Here is a 21,753-nt window from a genome sequence, read left to right on the forward strand (position 1 = left end):
GAGGATGCTATGGGAGGATGAGAGGTACAAGGGAAAGCTGATAGTGAAACTTAAGATGTTGGGGATAATTATTGCAGGAAACTAGGTATCCATCTAGAGGATATGACCAGAGACTTTATTAACCTACTTTGCTACAGAGGTGCAAAAATATTCTAGGAACTGTGCCAGAGCCTGGAGGCTTGTTGGACATGGAGAAGCAGGTTTCTCATTTGGGTTTTCCTTCATTGGCTAGTGGGAATGGGAATGGAGGTCAGTGAATTGGGCCAGGAATGTAGTAGTTCATGTAACTGTGGTATACATTTTAAAAGAATAAGTACAAAAATACATGGAGATTTATATGTTTAATAGGCATGTTATTTATTTATGAACATCATAGACCTCACAGAACTATGCCATGGACTGAAAAAAAAATTGCTTTTATGGAATTAAAAAACATATCCGTATAATTGTCCAAAATAGTGTAATAACTTACTCTAGCTGTGGTTCATATAGGCAGTTGAGAAGTAAATAAAAGGTCTCAAGCATAGCCAGAAAATTTTGTGTAAATGAGGAAATAAATTTGATTTGGAAAGCAGTTTCAGTTTTAAGCTTCCATGAAGGAAGGCAAATTAAACATTTTAAAAGAGATTAACCATAACAGTATCCCTTTAATTTTCTATCCTTTCTTTTAAGTAAGATATTCTGAATCAATTTTTGTTCAAGGAGACAGATTTCTTGCAGTAATCAGTTTTGCTTTTAGCTCTGATTTTTAAAGAATGAGTGATAATGGCGCACATGCTTGAGGGTGTGATTAGAACGCAACATTAAAAGGCTTTTTAGGACATCTATGGTTGAAAAAGGAGCTCTGGAGAGGTCTGCATTTGGCAGCTGAGCAAGATGTGAATAAAGCATACCTTTGAAGTGTGGTATGAAGAAGAAGTCGCTTAACCCTTTCACATAAAATACCTTTTAGTGACAGTTAAATCTAGGTGTTTTCTTCAGGCTCACCCAAAAGTTATACATTAAATCTCTTAGCTTCTGTTCAGTCTTTTCTTTCCCTGAATGAATCCTGTACCTCTAAAAAAGTCCACCTGTCAAGAATATGTATTTGAAAGACTTGGCTATTTGGAGTAACTTACAGCACAGGTTTTTTGGAGTGCCTTTAAGTATGTTTTTACTACCTTACAGTATTCTGTGGAGTATGTTGAGAAAACTTAATTAAATGCTGAGAATGCACCTTGGTAGTAAGTTAATTAAATTGTCTTTTTTGATAATCTTAAGAAACTTATTTTCTGTTTGGTATCTTTAAAATGCACACAAAGCATTGTTCAAATGCAAATTCCTCGATGTAAAACCTAATTTACTTGCCTCAATTTTAGGAAAATGTTTAGCTGGTATATATTTTTGTAGGTTCCAGATGTTTAAAAGTGTAAGAAGCTTTTACTTTTGTTTGTGAACACCTTCACCCAAGTTCTATCAGTCCATGTCAGTCTGCAAAGGACTTCTCATCGATTTAATATCGAGTGATCCCTTGCGTGAATGAGCACTGAAACTGATGCAAAACTCCTGAAGCTGACCTCCAAAGATGGGTAAAACAGGGGAGAATGTTTGTCAATGAACTGTCTGTTGCTTCTGGGCAGAGTACTACTCTTTAGTCTTAATGCAAGCTGATGGGATGCTTTGCACTTTAGGTAGGTGACAAAATGAGCAAGAACCTGGACATCTGGATGGAAAACTGTTGGTACCGCCCTCACCACCCCCAGCGCTGCTGAAAGTGCTGGGAACTCCCAACCAGCACTACAGATTAAGCATACAGACCTGTATTACCTTGTGAAGTGGCCAAAAATATCCAAAAACCAGATAAACGACCTCTTTTATCTCTGTGCCATTTATATAAAACTCAGCAGATGCTGTTATTGAAGACTTAACAGAAACAGTTGAATTGCAAGTATTGAACAGCCAGCATGATACTGCTTCCTCCTAGAGAGCGGTCTGCGTTTGGACTGTAGCACCCTGCCTTCAGTTGCCAATTAATAATGGTTTCAGAGAGAAACCAGGCATCTCCACAGTATACAGACCTCACTAGATCATGTTGACAGCGAGATGCTTTAAGTCTGTTGATGTTCTTAGCATGATTTTAATTTTTCTAGAGCTTTGCCTAGCTTTTGTTTTACTTGATCCATACCGAAACACAGCACATGCTTCCTGTGTTAGTCAGAATGTGTCACTTCAGTTTTAAATGAGGTATTTTCCCCAGGCACTGGACAAGCTTAACTGTAGGTAAGGAGCAGGTAAGAGGTGAGCTGAGAAATCTCTTAAAACATTTAGGACTCTGATTTACTTGAAAAGGGAATTGAATTGAAAGTGGATTTTTGAAAAGTGTTTGCATCACAGATTTTGCTTGAGTAGCTTGAATAAGTAACAGCTTCCAAAATATTTTTCCTCTTTCCGTACTTTTTTTATGTTTACCTATGAAGACTGCTGCACATCTCACCCTCTTTTTCTTTAAACTTCTAATATCTTCATTTAATTAGCTGAAAGTTAACTGAGACATTCTCAACACCTCAAGTAACATACTGTACTACTTAAAAATGGTATGACTCTCAAATTATAATTATTACAGTGAACATTGACCTGTAAATGAATAACTGATAGTAAATACTTCTCTATAGAGTAAACATATCCTTTTGCTTCTTCTGCTTTTTAGTCTGACTTGTTTTAAATTAGATCAGTCCCTTCAAGATACATACTGTTATTTATTTTAATTGTGACTAGCACAATCTGGGCTCCATTTCCAGTGAGTCTTTACAGTACCACTGAAGTTCAGTGGAGGAAAAAAAAACAACAAAAAAGCAAACAAACAAACAAGCAAGCAAAAAAACCCAAAGAGGTGGCTGTTAGGTATGCTGCTTTACTACATCCATGTTTTTGAGAAAAAAAGGTTTTGTATCATACAGTTAATTCTGTATATTACTTGTACTTAGTTGTAGAGGCAGAGCATGCCATTACCAAAAAGGCTGTAAAGGAAGCTGCTTCCTTATGTTGCAAAGGTTATTTTCTAAGTGTGAGATACACATTTGAGAGAGGGCATTGGGTGTTATGTCTTCCAGTGGTAGCGATGCTGTTACATCCTCCAGTAGATCGGTTGAGCTCTGTCACTGCATGGCCTGTGTAGTTCCTTATTACTTTCCCGCTGACTGGTGTTAGATGTCCGTGTCTCCAAGTTAAATCTAAGTGAAATCAAAGTTTTGCTCGGTAGTAGCTCCTCAGCTATCTTTTTCAGTTTGCTTTCATATCATAGCATATCTCTCAAAGAATTTTTTTTACTCACTGTTAATATTTCATTTTAGCATCTTTGAGGTATTGTCAGCTGGAGGCTGCTGCAGAGCCATAGTGACCTGAAAATCATTAACAGCACATCCGTTTCTTAAATGTCTCAAAAAATAACAGCTGTTCTGTTTGATAATGTCTTTTAACAATGAAACCTTTTTCTTAGTTTTCCATGCTTGGCTGCTAAGAATTCTGCTATCAGTACCAACTTTTACTGAGTGCATTCTTACAGGCTGTTAGAAAGGGGTTAATCTTCTGTACTGCAGCTACTGGGATCTCCTTGTGGGCAATGAATTACAGCAGGATCGTAAACAGAGTTTGTGGAAACTTTCTGAGTGCATGAACTGCTGGTGAAAATATGTGGTTGCACTTTGTAAGTGTTTTTGTGTGTGTTACATGTATCTGCTGTGTGGGCCCTGATTAGCTGCTTAGGATAAGCAGATATTTAATGTATCTTGAAGGTAGAATAATAAGAAATTATGTAATTTAACCCTACACTTGGGTCTCTGGCCACTGCATGAGTCCACCTTTTGTCAGTGTCTTTGCTCACTCGAGTGAGTAGTCAGCCTCAGATCTTATGTGCCTCTCTGATTTCTGCGGCTGCTTCAGCACTGACAATGCTATGACTGGCCAGTCTGTTGATTGCCATTTGTATATTCTTTCTTAGTGGTGATGGGCATCATGCTGAAAGTTTAAGAGCCTTCCAGAGAGAGCTCTGGTCATTGCAGTAAAGTGAAGACTAGAAACTGCACTGCTGTAATATTTTCCTCCTTCTCAACTTACCTGTGTGGCTTTTCCTTTAAAAATTACAGCTAAAATGATTATGAATATCTCCTTTAAACAAGATGGTATCAGCTTTTGCATCTCTTAAACAATGTGTGTACAGCCAGAGGGTAAAACACATTATAATACCATGCTAATTGCGTGTGTATGCTAGAACTCTCTTGTTGTGAAAAATCCAAGAAAAACAAAACCTAACTCCCTTCTAATGATACCACTCAATTAGCCACCACTCCCTTTCTCACTGCAAGGGAAGCCTAAGTCACTCTGCTAGTAAGACAGGACTTAATGTGGTTTGTAACATATAGTGCTGACTCTCAGTTCAGACTTGGCAGACGAGGAGAAAAGGCTCATGTAAAATTAAAAAATTAGGGTCCTCAGATCAGCAATCTTCGGTTATCTACAAGTGAGGCTTTGCTTTAAGCTGTTCTCTGTAATTAACTGGTAGGGTGAGGCATTTCTAGAGAAACAGTTTATGTGTTTTCGAAGTGCACTCTAAAAGGGATTAATCCCACCTATCCCTTTCCTTATTGACTAGGCAGAGCCAGTGTGACTGACTTAGATCATATTTGACACATGCTTAAAGCTGTCATTGTTACTAAAAAAGCAGTCTGTCTGTCTTCCCCTTTGTCTCAGCTACTTATTTTCCTGCTTTCTGCTTTGTTGTGCCAGCACTGCTGTTTGCACGGCCACACGGTGAGCCAGATCTGGGAGCCCAGCCACAACCATTAGCCAGGTTAAGCATGCCACACTTAGAGTCTTAGATTGGAAAATTGACTTTTAGGCTACTAAAGATAGACAAAAAGATTTAGCATTTGAATAATTTAACTTCCATTAAGAATTGTCACAAAGCTTTAAAGTGTGTTTTATATGCGTTGGTGAGCACAACCACTGGTGGGCAGGAACCGGTCTGGAAGACGAACTCTTCAGTCTGTTACAGGAGAAAATACTTCTGTGTATTAGGCAAGGTCACTGGGGCATCCAGAACATCACCTCTGTCCTGTCTCACTTGTATTTTGAGTGTTTGTAATAGTAAAATTGTTAAAGCAGCTACTTCACTTTGCTTACAAACTCAGTATATGTGGATAATTTCCTTTTTATTCTTCAATAAGAAATCGATTGTTAAATGTACATACATACATTGTTTTTATTTTTTTAATGATTTCACACATTATGTGCATTCTTGCCTCACCTTTCCCCTCTGCTACCTAATAGTCCATTAAATGTTGTAAATCGTTTTTTGTTGTGTTCTGGTATGTCTCATTGCCTGTCAGTAATTCTACAGGGAACATATGTACTGGATGTGATGGCTTATACCTGTGCGTAAAATTTACGTACCAAATCAAACATTTCCCAGATAAGTGATTTGATAACTGCACACCCTCTCCCTGCCCTCTCGCTTCAATCTTGGGAATCTTTTGGTTTTGTGAACTTTTCTAAAGGATTTTTTTTATTTCATCCCATGCTCAAATATATTTTGAGATATGCTGAGATGTGATTGATCACCATGTACTGAAAAAGTGCTATATTGGGTATCACATGCCCTTGAATATGAGCTGCATATTTGTTTAAAAGTGGTATATCAAATATGCTTGGGTGAGCAGCTGAAATGCTTGTGGGACCAGGTCTGTTACATATCTGAGAGTAAGTCTCTCTGGAAAAAGTCTGCATGATTAAGAGTCAACCAACTGCGGAAAAAAAATCAGTGACTATTAAGAAAAACTTGGAAAGTAATCCTAGTAAGTCGTCGTCCTACCCCCCTTCTGATAAGTCTTGATGTAAATTTATAGGTATTCTCTATAAACATAAGGGAAGGCTCCCTTCCCTCCTAGAACAAACTCCCTCAGCAGTTTCCCACACCGCCCCTGAAAACATTCTTTCATTATTTTGTTTCTGCGTAATAATTGCCATGGAGTAGTCACAAACTTTTTTTTCTACCAGTTGAAACTATAGAACAATGTGTATGTGTTGACCTGGATTCAGAGAGAGGAAAAATTACTGTTGGCATAGTCTCCGCCTTGAAAATTTGCCATCAACATCGTAGAGAGTTGCTGAAGACTTATAATGCGTAATTGAAAAGGCTAAATGCCTGCAAGGATTCTTTGAGATAAGAATTGTCTTTGAAAACATTTTAACTAGAGGTCTGGATTGTATCATTAATCCTTTCTGTGGTTCTATTACTCTTTAAAATTGTATTATTTCTGGAGTGATTAGCCTGCAATGTAAATAGAAGCTACAGTTTTTGTAAAGTATCTTTTTTCATGGTATGTTTTATTTCAGAGTATTTTTTTAAATTTTTATGTAGTTCTTAAATATAATAAGACAGACATGTTTATATTCTTTATAATCAGCAAAAAAAAAAAAGCTTTCTGATGGATAGAAGAGTGGCCCTTGTACACAGGGCACTCGGCTGCAGTTCAGGCGATTCAGTCCCCGCTTCTGGCGCTGTCCGTAAGCTCCCGGCGTGGCCGAGGGCCTGCCTTCCTGCTGTACCTAATCGGTGTAATTGCGATCTGCTACCCCATAATCACACCGTCTTGTGCTTTGCCTCAGCCCTGTGTGCACACAGCTTCCCCTCTGTCATGTCCAGGGATCATGTGGTGTTGGGGTGACTTTGTTCCGCTTGCTGCATGTTCGATGCTATCTTTGCCGGCACCGGATCCTGTGCAGCGCTGGCTCACCCTGGGGGCAGCTCTCGGTGGTCCCCAATGCCGATAGGAGGGCAAGACCCAGCGGTGGGTGGGAGCAGGACCCTCTCTTCTGACAGCAGCTTGCCATTATACAAGCAGCACAGCGTCAGTAAATGGCTTGGACAAGTCTGTCCTTATCTAACTTGTCTGTTGAAAAGCTAAAAATCTTTTTCCTTGGGATAGTACTGGTGTATCTGTGGTGGTTTGGAGACGCAGGCAGAGCAAGGGCTGGTATGCCTGAAAGCGTGTCTACTTTAGGCTGGTTTGTTCGCATGAAACAAGAGTCCTGGTTTTCCAGTGAAAAACATTACTTGTAAAGTAAAAGTTACCGTGGTCATTAGTGACACAGTACCAAATCACTGCTGTAGAGGAAGGTGCAAGTATTCCGGTAGACTTGACGATCTTTTAAAGAAAAGATAAAATAAAAAATGTAGTCATTGTTGGTGTACAATAGGCAGGCTTAGATTTATTAGTGAATATAGAACTAGATATGGAAGAATTAAACAAGATGGCTTGCAGCCTTTAGTCCAGAACATGTGTAATACATTCTGGTTAGGTACAGAAAGTTTAACTTCCAACTTGATCAAGGATTTGATGAAGGATTTTGCAAAATTTTGGTGGCTGAAAATAATGGGCAATAATTCAAGAGGAATATTTCAGTCTCATGCTAAGCATTCAAATATTTGTGTATTTGATTACTTTTTTTTAACAAGAGCCAAAGTCTGAAATAAGAGAAACTGTCTTGTTGACCTGTGTCTTAATCTCTTTACTTTCATGTTTGTATTTCTTTTCCTTCTTTTTGACTAGAGGGATCATTTTTGTTGTGTTTATAAAAAGGGAGAACTGACCAAACTGCTGCTACAAAGGAAACAAATGGTTCGAAATAACAGCATGTTGTCAAGTACATTAAGGAATCAATAACAGAGAAATAACCTTCTGCAGTATCTTGGCTATAGTAATCTTGGTGTTAGCCATACCAGTAGGTGATATGGCTACAACAAATAGTTGCAGTTGGTCACAATTTTTTAAGTGGTTGAATCATACAGCCTATTAGTTTAAGTGGATATTAATCTGAATGCTTCCTTTCTTATATTCCTGTTAAGTACTAAAAAGCTGGTGAGATAACAGAGCAAGCATCTTCCAATAATTTTTTTTCCAATTTTACAAAATGGATTGTTTGATAATTTCTACAACTTAATAGTCTACCATTGTTGTGTAGGTGAAGTGTGAGCGGTAAGGGGGGAAAACTGGGTGCTGTTAAGAGGCCAGAAGCAAGAGGAGGATGTGGTAACGCCAGCTGTGTTAATGAACACATAGCCAGGCAGCCCACTCCTCCAACAGTAACCAGCCTGCTGGTGTGAGCACAAGTTAATTGTACCGAAAGACTTGTAAATGGTGTGAAAGCAAAGTATTTGACTTGGTTTAATAGTATTTATTAAAAGTAGCTTTTTGCCGTGATTTGTACAGTATAATAAAGAATACTAAATGATTGGGTTTTCTTGCAGTAACAGCTGGAATCATAATTCTTAAAGGCACGATTAGAGCTAAACTATCATCCTTGATATTCCCACTCCCCCCCTCCAAATTATATATATAAACTTATTTTTTTGTCCCATACCTATATATAATTTTTTGCAAAGTTATTTTTGGTTTAAACCTTGGTCTCTTATCTCTTTATCCCCAGCTACGGTTGATGCTTAATAAGTGAAACCTTTGCAGACTTCAGTAGTAGCTTGAAAGAGTGCCCCATTGACTCTGTGCTGAGTGATGGATAGATTCCCTGCCTGCTGTTCACTTTACTGCTAGATTCACCTAGGGTGTAATATCCTAACAAAGCAGAGGAGGGAATTGAAATGTGTTCTTCTGAGAACAGCAGTAAGTAAAGCTGCCTTTCTAGTTGTTCTCTCAATTAGCTCCAAGGAGATTTTCGTGCTTTTCTAGTTTCTCTTGGGGATATGTGACCTGATAGCATATTGCTATAAATAATTATTTTACTAGTATCAAAGTAGGTGCTGTATACAAACACAAAGCAACATTTTCAGCATCTTTATTGGATGCTGTAAATAACAATTTTTCAGACAGGCTCTTTTTTTTTCCTTCCTTCCTTCCTTCCTTCCTCCCTTTCTTTTTTTCTGTTCTTTGGAATGCAGTCCTGACATTTCTGATATTCACAACTTTGATTGTTAGTTTTGTGCTGCTCCTTGAAGTGAAATTGCTAGTGAGTGGTATAAAGCTCACAAGCTAAGTCAGGGAGGTGAGGAGCAGTGTGAAATTGCTGCAGCTATGCGGGAGAGAATAGAGGAATTGCCTTCAAGCTGGATATTGCAGGTGATCATTACTTGTTTGTAGAAGTGGGTTATTTAAAAGAAAAAAGAAACTGGCCTTAAATGCATATGCCACAGCAACCCCATTTACCTCATTCCTTTATCAGAGACTACAACAGGAGCACTAGGAAAAGACTATTAATCTAAACCAATTTTTATTGTATGGAAGCATTTGAAAAAACAGCAGACAAACCAGGCCTTGCTTACACAGCTGTGATGAACTTCAGCAGTTCTGCAATACACTTAGCTCTTTTTGTTTTTTAAAACGGGTCCCAGGACTAGTAAAAATGAGCGTCAATATATCTGTGGTAACTACCAACATAAATCAGAGTTTTGTATTATTTGATTGAAGACCAACCATTTTATGAAATCTTTCACACTCGCTAATGAGGCTGCATGACAGCTACATCCATGGGAGAAGTGTAAGAATTAATAGGACGCTGATGTTCACCGGTATCAGTGCCTGATTATGTTCTGACTTAACAGAATTGAGTATTCCTAGATAAGTGTCATTGTGGATACTAAACTAAAGAGCTGTGGTACTTCGAGGTACAAAGCACTGTCAGTTTGGTTGAGTGAGGCTCAGCAACAGAAGAGGCTTGGGAATCAGTACTCAGAAGTTTTAGGTATTTACCTTCACGCAGAGAGGAGAAGATGGATATCCATTTCATGGTTTTGGGGGTAGTGATTGAAAAGATTTCTAGGCATTCAGCAACTACTTTCATATGCATATAATCTTTCTAAGATAATGTTTGTTTTAAGAGGTTTTCCTTTTTTTTTTTTTTTTTTCTTTTCTTTATGAATTGGAAAGGATGTTAGACAAAGGCATATACCAGTAAGAAGAAAAAAAAAGTTTTGTAATTTGTGTTACTGTTCATGTGTAATTAACACTGATTTATGAGAACTTTAATTTAGGCAAATGTAAACTGCCTCGTGATTTTCTGCAGAGCAGATATAAACTTGCTCAACTAGACGGTTAACATTCACATCCTAAAATTTACTTTCAACCTGAACTTGTTTTTATAAAAGCTGACTGTTGGATCCTTGAGTTTGATGCAACTAGCATAATTTTGTAGCAGTACAGCTGAAGAAAGCGAGTGTTTCAAATCCATCAAAAAATTCTATTTTAGGTATCTTTTTACAATTATCTCCACTTCAGACTTTTGGTTTTTCATTTGCCTGTTGGAACTCCAGTGATGACTTTCTCTGAATTTCTGTCTTGGATTCAGATTTTTAACTTTGATTATATTACTTTCACAGTCTTGACCTGTGTCACCTCCATTGCTGCTGGTAACGCAGCTCACCAGCAACTGGAAGAAGCAGAATGTGTGCATTTGGCTGTGGTTTCAACACGTAGATGCCATTTGATTTAGGTGATGAGTTCAGACTGCTTGCTTTAAAAAATTGTTATGGCTTACTTCAAAAAACATCACAGGCACAGCTACAGAGGCAGTGCAATTGAAAATCAGTGAGTGCAAGTGACTTTAATGCTATTCTGTATTTTGACATTTCCATGCTTTTGGACAGTGTGAGAGGAGTACTTAATGTATTGAATTTCAGACTTTGCCTGAAAATGTTTCACATTGCTATTCTAAAATTAAATCCTATTATTCTAGTTTAATATTTTATTAGAATTGGGATTAAATTAAAATTTAACCTATAATTCAATTAAAAGGACACCTTTTGAGGTCTTCTGTCAGTTTTGTGTGGTGATACAGCTCTCTGAAGGGTATACATGAGTATAGGTTATAGTGTTTAATAGTTTGAGACTAATCAGATGAAAATGTTAGCAGTTGTTACTTAAAATTTCATTTTATTAGATAGGACAATGCAAATAGATATGTTGCTGTAAAAATTGGATGTGTACTGTATGCATTAAAAGTGCACTGTGCATAATATTTAAATAATACTGGTGAAGTTTAGTTTGACAAGTAACTGGTCATTAAGCCAGACGTTTTGACCAGGGTCGCTTCCACTGGAGATCACGGAAGCTGCCTTCAGAGCTGTTCATTATCTGTACAGCCTGAGATTCATTAGCTAATACAGATGGGATAACCCCTGTGTTGCAGAACCAGAAGAGCTCAGCCCAGCAAGCCTTTCAGCAACAAAGAAATAAAAGCATTCCTCTGTAACAGGCTTCAGCACTTATCTCTTTTCTCTGGTACTGTTTGTGCTGAACCAAAGCAGCTGCTACCCTGAGTTAAGAGAGAACAAACTCAACATGGCGTGAAATTACTGCACTTCCATTCACATTCATTAGAGTTATATTGTTACCAGCTACAAGCATGACTGGTCTTTGCATGACTAATAACAAGAAATGCTACTTTGTGAGTTTTACCTTAAAACATGAACAAGACACAATGCAGAATTTGAAACCACGTGTATTATTGGTCCATCTAGTGATACGTGTTATAGCATCTTTATTGTCAATTGCTGGAATAATATTTATACTTAAAAGATCTGCAAAAAGGCAGATAGGAAATTCCTAAACAGAGATATGATTAAAAGGTGGCTGTTAACTCCAAAAGGTCTTGAGTGTAGGTGCCAGAGGTGTGCTGCTGCTGCTGCTAAAACATGCAACCTCTGAGATGTTTGTCATGGGGGAGGACTAGTATCCAAATCCTCAGGTACCAAACAGATGATTCCCCCTTGCTCAATTAGAAACGAACCAGCAAGCAAGTGGAAACGTGTTTTGGTATTTATTCCTCCTCCAGCAGATCAGTTTCATCCTGTCTAGTGGTAGGTTGAATTTCAGAAACAACTCTGTCACCTGCCTTAAATTCAGTGTCTTCTTGTTGGTGCTGCTGTAACAGTGAGACCTGGACATGGCTAAAAAGCTGCTGTGCGCCTTGTAGCAGGCCTGCTTTTTCTCTCCATGTATTCAAGTCCATCATGCATTTTGTCCAAAAAGCCTTCAGGACATTAATAAGAAACCTCCTGAAGAGCCAAGAGGACTGTAATACGTGCTTTGTCAACCCAGCAGTGTAGAATTTTCTGCAACAGGTTTTGTTACGATCTTTTGGTTCTTATTAGTACTTAAGCCCAAAACCAAAGGCAAACTATTCTTGATCTTTCTTTTAATAATGCTGCTTTTATTGATTGATTAATTACATATTGTTAAGCACTTTTCCAATTTCTCCTGTTTCACGTAGATATGGGAACTATATTGCATGTCAGACCTGTTTATGGAATTTTAATATGGCAAAAATACCTAAAATTTCAAAGCTGATTCTGATAAGTTGATTTATTTGCTTGTTAACATTTAGAAAACAGGTTGTTCTTCTATCACTAATTGGAATGGTGTCGTTCCGTTGTGGTAGTACTCAAATTCAGAAGTTGAATGGCTATAGGTACAGCTTAAATATACAGCTAGGAGCCTAAAAAGCCTGTGAAGCTTACAGTCTCCAGAACAAGAGGAAGCATGTTTAACAAAACCACAAACTCTCTGTAACTAGTTTTATGGAAATTGACTTCCTCTTGCTGTAAACAGTCAAGGCCATGCCCAAGTTTCAGATGACAGATTTTTATCAATCATGGAAGGGTGCATTGCTTGTTCACATGTCTGTCTTCAAAAATGTTGTTGTTTGTGACTTCTGGTTGTTTTAGGTCTGTCCATTTCAGGTTCTATTAAACTTCTGTAATTTGAGATAGAAAGCAAACAAACAATCTATTAAATCTGTGAAGCTGCAGCTTAATTTCTTCAGTGAACTAAGCCTACAGACAAATTACCATTGGTTTTTATGCCCTTTTTGTGTTGTACAACCCCTGGACATGATCAATGAAGAGGTTTTAGTCTGTCTTTCTCCATGGTTGTATATGTTTACTGCACTGATTTTTTATAGATAATAGAAATGGTACAAGTAGATGTGAACTCTCTCAAACTGCCTGGATCTTAAGCACTGTTTTATTGTCTTCAAACAAAATGAAACAGTTTTAGAGAACTAATTTATTTACAGTGTAAAATAGCAATTGTGTCTATTTAAAGACAGTTCTTTTGTTGTAGTTATGGCTTTTAGATACATTTCAAAGGAAAAATAATGAAACAAAGCCACATATTTAATTTTCTTCACCTTATTCAGAAATAATTGTAGTGTTCTAAATATGCTACAGTATAGCATAAAATAAATTTTGAAGGTTTTAAGTCAAACATTTTTCATAGCCAAGATAGCTATTTAACTCTTGTTTTAACTACGGTTGAACATAACATAGCTGAAGAAAGCTGCTTGCGGTCTGCCTGGATATTAAGTCATTTGTGAGGAAATTTCATGTTGTCAAAGGTCTCAGGTCTTGCACCTGTAGGATACTTTAGTGTATCATCATTGCCATCCACTAGCGGAATTTATGCCGTAGCTGTGAATATCCTCCTAATAGCAGTTGTGTGTGTGCGGTTGTCAGCAATAGTGTCCAAACTCCAAAGGGAAAAAATGAGTAACTCAGTAGCATCTGCAGTGTAATCGGTGAGGATTTTTATGAATAAAATTTTACAACTTTGTTTCCGTTACAAGAATATATATGTCAAATTCCCAGAAATCAGCAGCTTTTAAGTTCCCTTTTGCAGGTTACAGGTTTGGTGGGTTGCCTTTTTTTCTTTTTTTTTCTTTTTTTTTTTTCTCCTTTTCCCCTTTAAAGCTGGTAAAAATTTGGTGGGGGCCAGAAATGCTGTCTCATAAAGAGAGAAGAATACCGCTAATTAGCTGATCAGTGGTGCTTGACCTTGCAAGCAGTGGGAGCTCTCAGCTCATGCTGGGATCAAATTTATATGAATTTGTGAGCCACTGCCTGTTACTGGCCCTGCTGTGTGTCATTCAAAATCTGCCTCTGCAATAATCCTAAAGCTAGGGCCAGCCTGAAGTGTGCCTGCTGATGATGAATAGTACCTTGTTTTGCAAATCGACTCATTGAGGTAACCATCATCTGTGAATGAAGTGACTGTACACTGTGAGGGAGGGTATTTCAGTCCGGCCAATGGTGAGTGCCGAGTTGCATTAACAGTGGATTTTCTGTAGCTTTTCCAGTTTCATTCCCCTTCTTTCCAATTTAGGCTACAGGCAAGAGGCAAAGGTCCTGGAGACAATAGGAAACATATTGTGAATTGGAAGACCTTTTCAGATTCTTTTTGGCTCTGTGTTTCCCACCATAGAAATAGTCTGGTATCAACTTTCCCAGGTTCCCCTCCGCCCCTCGTTTAAAATACAGATAAGCAGCGGCTGTTAACAAGTGTTGTAGCCGAGTGTGTTGGGGCAGTTCTCCTTTGACTCCCAACCACCGGTATCAGTGGTTACTTCTGACTTTCTGGATTGATTGAATAGTTTTGTGTTCTGAGGGACTTGGAGATAAGGCATATATTTGATTACCCCATTCTAATTTTTTATTTAGATGCTTAAAACAGCATGGACCTGAGACAAAAGAAGCCTTCCCTGCCGTCTGTAGGAGAGTCACACCACAGTTAGAAAAGCCAGCAACTTTTTAAGGACAAATGTAGTCATCAGGGTACATAGCTGGATGTAGAGTCTTAAGTGGTTATGGCGTTTCACTGAGAAGAAAGTTATTTTGGTCATCCCAATAAAAATGTGCAGAAAAAAAATGAACGTTTCTTAACAACTAAAGATCTAGAAACCCTGTTTTGTAGTGAGGTTTGAGAACCCTCACCTTAAAAACCGTGATGGGGAATTGAGGCACCATAATCTCCTTGCTCTAGTTTTATGGTTCTCATTATAAAATACTATTTTCAGAATCCAATTACTTTAAATTAAAATACTTGCCATGTGCAAAGCACCTTATAATTTCTGAACTACTATACTTGCATCCCATGAGCTCTATGGGAGAGAGACAGGTATCATGCCTGTTTCACATTTGTGGAGACTTAGATACCATGTGCTGTTGCTTCTCTAGATGTAAAGTGATTTAGTGATAGATCAAGTAACAGTCTTACACTTGCCAGCGTTCTGTCAGAATGGGATTATTACATTTTTTGCCCTGTTAGGAACAAGAAAGCAGTAGACCTGACAAAAGCAAATCTGTGTAACTGAGAAAATGTTTTAATCTTAATAAGGTCTTTTTGGGGAGGTGAAGGAGATGTTTATTGTCCCATCTGCTCCTCGGCTCAGGGTGTTGACCTACCTTTGAGCTCCAGTGTATGCCAGTGGCAGGCAGTATATGCACTGCTGTACATGTGTCCAGCCACTTAACAGCTACCAAGCTTGACTGGGTATGTGTATTTGTACTGGAATCAAAGAGTGATCGCACTGCGTTTAATACAGACTCTATAGTACAGTGCATAATGCCCTTTGCTTGATACTTTTTTCCCTAGAAATGTCTTCGCATTGTTTTGACTCACCGTCTAAGTTAAGAATGATAAGAACTCTAAAATATTTTTTTCTGATTTAGAAAAATTGTCTAACAGTAGTATGTGATGTTCTAAATCTTTTATTCTGTAGGTCAGTAACAGATCCACGAGATGGAAAGAGAGTTGCACTCAAAAAGATGCCCAACGTCTTCCAAAATTTGGTCTCTTGTAAAAGGGTCTTCCGGGAGTTGAAGATGTTGTGTTTTTTTAAGCATGACAATGTAAGTAAATTCAAAGTAATTTTGAAGTCTTTGATGAAGCCTAATTGTGAAATGGAGCTATCTATAACAGAATTATTTTTTTCTTTTAAATTATAGAATATCTAAAATGCTTTAAAAGCTCTCTAATTTTACGGTTATCAGATTTCCTCAAAACTCAAATATTACTGTTGCGAACACTATAAAAAATGAAATTATCGAGAATCTAAGGATATTCATAATTTCCCTTCCAAAATGTTTGCAAATAGCCAGGCAATACACTTCCACCTAATCCTGTTTTAGGCTTTAGATAAATGTCAGTCTGCACAAAGCTATGCCAGCTGGAGATCCTTTCGCTTGCAAGCTGTTTCTTACTCCATCTTCCTCTCCTTTTTGTTGGAGTTTGTAGTTGTCTTACCTCTTCTAGCAGAGGGGTCATACAAGCAGTCCCAAGTCTGGGTTAGGTAAAATCACCTAGGTTAAGTTAAAACATTTAGAAATTGTTTAAATTGACCCATATGGCTGTGTCTGAAGTGAATCAAGAAGTACTTACAGAAACTGTTCCGCAAGTGCAACTGTGGATATGGTAACCTCCTCCCATTGATGAGCAGTAACGGGCATGTTGGGAGTACTGTCCTCTCCTAGTGGAATGGGATCAGGAAGTGGGTATCTGTTTCAGAACCTTATTTCATTGCTTTTCCTCCTATTTTAAAGTTTACAATTTTTTATCTGAGGGTATCGTATTCCAAGGAAGATTTTTATTTGTGGGTAAGCACTGGATTCAGATAAGTGATGTTGTCACTGGGGAGCAAAAGAGGGGACTGCCTTGCAAGCATGTACCAGATTGCAGAGTCCCCACCCCACTGCTATCACCGGTCCTTGGGAAATGGATTCTGGGGCAAGATTTCTTTTGAACTGGTACCTTAAACTGCTCCTCACCAGTGTCTTCGTTATGGAGATTTTACTGAGGACTATAAAATTAAATAAAAGCATCTCTGTAAGCAGTCAGAAGTTGAGTCTGATAACCACTGAAGTTTGTGTACCTCATCTAAATGTCATGGATATTCCTAGGACAGGATCTAAAAGACGACACCAAGGTAGTATTTTTTCCTATGAGAGGATGTAAGTTCTGTGCTGCTGCTTTTCTATCTATTTTCTTTGCACAGAGAGCTGAGCTTCTGATTCAGAATGTGAACAACTTTGAGTTTTGTAATTCCCACGTGGAAGCAGTGTATCACAAAACTCTTAAAAATGAAAGGCAGAACAAAGTAATATCTTTTGCTTTTGCATTTCTTTGCTAGAATTACTTCTTCCAGGTATTTTATGGTTATATATATATTTGAAATAAACCAGTTTTTAATGGGTAGATAAATTTATGCTTTTATGCTAGTATTGAACAGCTGGAAAAAGTTTCTTGCATTAACAACAACAACAAAAAAAAAAAAAAAAAAGAGACCCTGAATGTACAGAATTATCTTTCCTGGCTATTATATTCACATATCTAGTGACATAGAATATTGGTCTGTCTGTGTGGGATAGAATAAAGCTAAGCTCTGTAAGAAAGATGCAGTCTGACTGTCTTTTTGAAAGGGCTTTCATTCTGTTTGGGATAGGTCTTGATCTTGTATGGTGTTTCCTAGGTACTCTCTGCCCTCGACATACTCCAGCCTCCACACATTGACTATTTTGAAGAAATGTATCCTAAATGTAAAATAGAGCATCCTAATTGAGGTAGGTGTAATTTTCATTAGCTTAGAAACTGCAAGTAGTTGGTGGAGTCTATAAAATAGAGCTACAAAAACTTTGAGTCTGTATCTGCACAGTTTTATTTAAAGAAGTGAATCTGTACTATGAAGAACTCTTAGTTAATGTGAACGTTGGAGGTGGAATAGTTCAGGATTGAACATGAAGCTCTGAGTATGTAAGATCCAGTAAATGCAGGGCATTGCGGTGTTTACCAACAGATAAGTGATTCCCCTAAAATATTTTTTTGAAAACTGTATCAAATAATTAACTTCCTCTCTGTTATTAGTGCCATAAAATACTTTCTGGTGTTTTCAGAGAGTGCTACTGTCACATACTTTGAAAGCATGACTTCAGAGGTGTTTCGGCAGACTAGTTGGGTTGTGGCTTTCCTTGTTCAGCCTCTATCTTGATCATGAAAACAGATTTCACAGATACATGTGCTGTTTTATGTGTCACTGGTGCAAAGGTACATGCTGTCTGTGGGTAACTATTATTAAATTGAATTTTAGTACATAACTTGATGGGAGAATTTAATGTTTTGTTCTTTTTTTTTTCTTTTTCAAACCTCAGGGCATCTTCTGTTTTGGGGGTTGGGAATTTCTGCATTCTTAAACACTGAAAAATAAGTAAAACTTACTTTTAAATTGAGCTGGGTAGGCTCTTACTGACTAGTTGGAAGAGAAGTTCTGTGACTCAGAGCAGGTTGTTTTAGTACTTGCTCTAAATTGCTATAAATTACTGCGGTGAGTTGAGTACAGGTTTTCATGGTACAGAAGGTATCTAGAAATATTGTAAAATTTAGAACAAAAAAATATTTTAAATAAGGGTAATTCTGTTTTCTGCAGAGACTTCACTAGCTACAGACTGGGATTCATAATAAAGATTGTCTGCCTAGATTAATCCCACTCTGTTCTCTTCTTTATGCTATTTTAAAAATTTAACATGCTAAGATCCAATTTTTGAGAAGTTTTTAGCTAATGAAAAGTGAACTTGATAATCAGCACTGAATGAGATTATTTGTTTCTATTTTATCTTTTATGTGTGTAGGAAGAAAGCTTTTCACCAGACTCTTGCCCATAACAGTTTTAAAATTATTTACAGAGTTTTATGAACTTTTCAGATATTTTTACAACATGCTGTTAGTAACAAAATATCCTTTGTAGACTTCAGTAAAAGTGATATTTTAGAGAGCAGATAATCAAATATCCTAACACATCGACATTTCCATTATCAAATCAGTGTTTCAGTACAGGGATCTGTGATACAGCTGAGGTCACCTAATAGACTTCCGTGTTTTCTGTGGAAAACTCCAAAAGCAAACACTGAAAATTAAACTCAGTGCTGAATTGTTGAAAGCGAACACTCAAATCAGAGCATATTCAGTTATGTGTCATCTCACTGTACTGCTGCTCCTTTCACAGCTTTGATTGCAGTCTTTTCAAGTTTATAATTCACAACCCAGTTGTGCAAATAAAAATTTCCTCCCAAACCCAAAACTGTTACCAAAATCTCCTTGGAAATCAGGCATGGCATAATGAAATATCTGTTATAAGCTTATGTAAGACACCTGCCAATCAGTTTTCATCTGAAAACGCATGCATGTACATTCATGAGCATATATACAGTGTTCTGATTGAGGATTTGGGTTTATTTTCTAAAATTATATAGTTTTTATATAATCATAATTGGGATCGAAGTGCTTTTTTCTGTTACCTGAATGCACAGTAATAGTTAAGTTCTACAAAAATCACTGCATTGTCCCACAGATGTCCACATCATGTGTGCTGCGGGTCTTACGAGTAGCTTTATTACACTGTGTCAGTGTCCAGCGGAGCTGCTTGAGGTTGGAGTGCACCAGCTTACTCTTATGGTTAGACGTGGGAAGGTTGTTTTTTATTTACTAGTGGGTCTTGGCTGCTTTTCTGTATGACCCACTTTACAAGACAATCAATGGGTAGAAAATTGTCATTCCTTATTTTTAGATAAACTGAACGTTGTGAAGTATGGCTTGATCTATTTATAATAACTCAAATTGATTGGTGAAGAAAGTAGGTGTATTTTAAACTTAGTGATTTTAACCAAAGTACAGCACAATTTACTGATTGATAAACAAATTCATTGGTTGAAAATATTGCTGTACTATACTAGGGCTTTTTCATGTGAATGTTAGATAAAGCTCTTAAATTTTGCTTTGATATTTCTTCCATGCGAATAGCATGTAAGTAGTCTTCAAAAACTGGATTTTGGTTATTTGCACCAGTTCAATGCCCTCATTTTATAACAAGTCATATGAGTTATAAATCAGATCTAGGTTAAGGATTACTCCTTCCGTGTAATTGTACGATCAAGAATATTTAAATGGGATAAGCTTATTTTTATGAGCCTAGCTACTGCCAAGTTTTGAATATAAAACCAGAAATGTTAGTTTCCTTCATGGTTAACTGATTTTTAAGTCATTCTGACTAATGTTTTATAGGGCTGATTTTTTTTAATGTAATTTGTTTGAATTTCTGGACTCTTAATATTGGTAATAAAGACTATTTGCTTTGTGTAGTCTTCTTTCTCCTTTATTTTGAAATAATTGCAGGAAGTGCATTTATGACCCTTAAATTCATTAGAAGAATGAATGAATAGGTGTTTCAATTTATATGCACATTTTTGATTGCATGCGCTTCTACTTACTGTAGTATAAGGAGAAGTTACTTCAGATTTGTTTTAAGAAGATCAGGTAACTATATTCCATATTTGGGAAATGTAGCTGTAAAAATTTATTTTGTTGATACACTAGTATAGTTCCTAAAGATACCATAGTGACATTCCGTTTTTACAATAAGATATATTGATCAGTGATAAAAGTGTAAAGTGGTGGAGTCGGTACTACTTGCTTTCCTTTATTCTTTCTAAGGAGCTGTAGTGCCCTTTTTGGGGAAAGAAAAAAAAATAGTGAAAGAATGACTAAAATTATATGAACGATGTGTTGCAAATGAACTGGTAGAGTTAGTTGCAGTTGTTCAGTGTCTCATAGGTACTAGCAAGAATTGCAAGGTATATTTTGTAAAGAGAACTCATTATAAAACTGACTGAAAATTTTGATGATAAATTAGAAGATTTCTTACAAAACTGGTGTTGAATAAAGGAATTCTAATCTAGTGAGATTTTTGTTTTAGAATGAAAATTCTTTGCAAACTGTTAGGTTGAGATATAATTTGAATGTATAATGATGCTGTAGATTGAAAATCTTTGTGAGCATTTAATACCTTTATACGGGTATCCGTATTTCTGCCAATATCACCTAGTGCAAAAATGAATATATAATGGAGCATATATTATTCTGGGTGTCTGTCTTGAGAACTGTTAGTAAATTTTAGGGGTTTTATATTAATCATTAAGGTGATGTTCAAGGCTTATCCCTGCAATCATCAGCTTAACTTGGTGGGACAGAAGTATTGTCCCTGATACACAAGCTTGGATGATGTTTTGGTTCTGCAGTATGCCTGTTTCCCTAGGTGGACTGACCTAGCTTTAAAGCACATCAATTGTAAAGATAAAGAGCAAATCAGGTTTTTCTAGAGCATCTAAAAAGCTTTTCATTACAATTAACATATCTGTTAATTCTTGTTTGGACTGATTTGGCAGTGTTAGGTTTATGGCTGGTCTCTGATCTTAAGGGTCTTTTCCAACCTAAACAATTCTTGGATTTATAGCTCTTTTTTTTCCAATTACAGAGTCTTCTGCAACTGATTGCAATACTGAATTCTGCAACTGGAGATACACAGGCATTCTCTTTTAAGAACTATCCTAAGTTTCTATAGTAACTTTCTGAACACCTTTTCCATTAAAGTAAATATTAGAAGCAGCTGAAAAGACATCGGGTTTGTCAGTCTTGTTATACTGATTGAGAAAGATTTTAATACTAGTAAAAACAAAGGTGTGCAGCAGTTCCCTCCCATTGATCTTATTAAGAGGTGAAAGAACTGAGTTTTGGACAGATTATGGAGTGAATCTCTCGTATATGTAGGGTGGAGGAGGGTAGATAGGGACGAGGTAAGATTTGGTTCCTCCAGCCAGAAAAGGGACAGTGACAACACTGGTGGGGGACCGAGCAGTGTATGCTCAGGCTTCCTGTTCTTTCACAGTATCCTTAGAAAGGGTTTCCTTGTTTAAGTGCCCTTCCGAAATGTCATCACGACTAGTTCCTCTGGGCCAACACACAAACAAATTGGAACAGGGACCCCAAGGATTAAGAGGACTAGTACACTCCATAGAAGGCTATGGCTTGCAAGCTACGGTTGCAGCTGGTAACACAGCAGTTTATGTTATTGGGTCAGGTGGAATTGTGACTTCGATTCTTGCTAGGTATT

General features: G+C 37.2%; 1 protein-coding gene across 4 annotated transcripts in view; it reads left to right on the top strand.

Annotated features, from left to right (window-relative positions):
- The window catches only part of NLK (nemo like kinase), a 66,950-nt gene that overhangs the window by 19,065 nt on the left and 26,132 nt on the right, over window positions 1–21,753 (top strand). For all 4 annotated transcript variants that reach the window (XM_013296262.3, XM_005233697.4, XM_055796672.1 and 1 more), the window contains 2 exons: window positions 15,541–15,670; window positions 17,287–17,342. In XM_013296262.3, coding sequence (XP_013151716.1) covers window positions 15,541–15,670; window positions 17,287–17,342 — 186 coding nt within the window. The remainder of the gene's footprint in view (window positions 1–15,540; window positions 15,671–17,286; window positions 17,343–21,753) is intronic.

This window comes from Falco peregrinus, chromosome 2, assembly GCF_023634155.1.
Source record: "Falco peregrinus isolate bFalPer1 chromosome 2, bFalPer1.pri, whole genome shotgun sequence".
In the NCBI taxonomy this organism is placed as follows: Eukaryota; Metazoa; Chordata; class Aves; order Falconiformes; family Falconidae; genus Falco; species Falco peregrinus.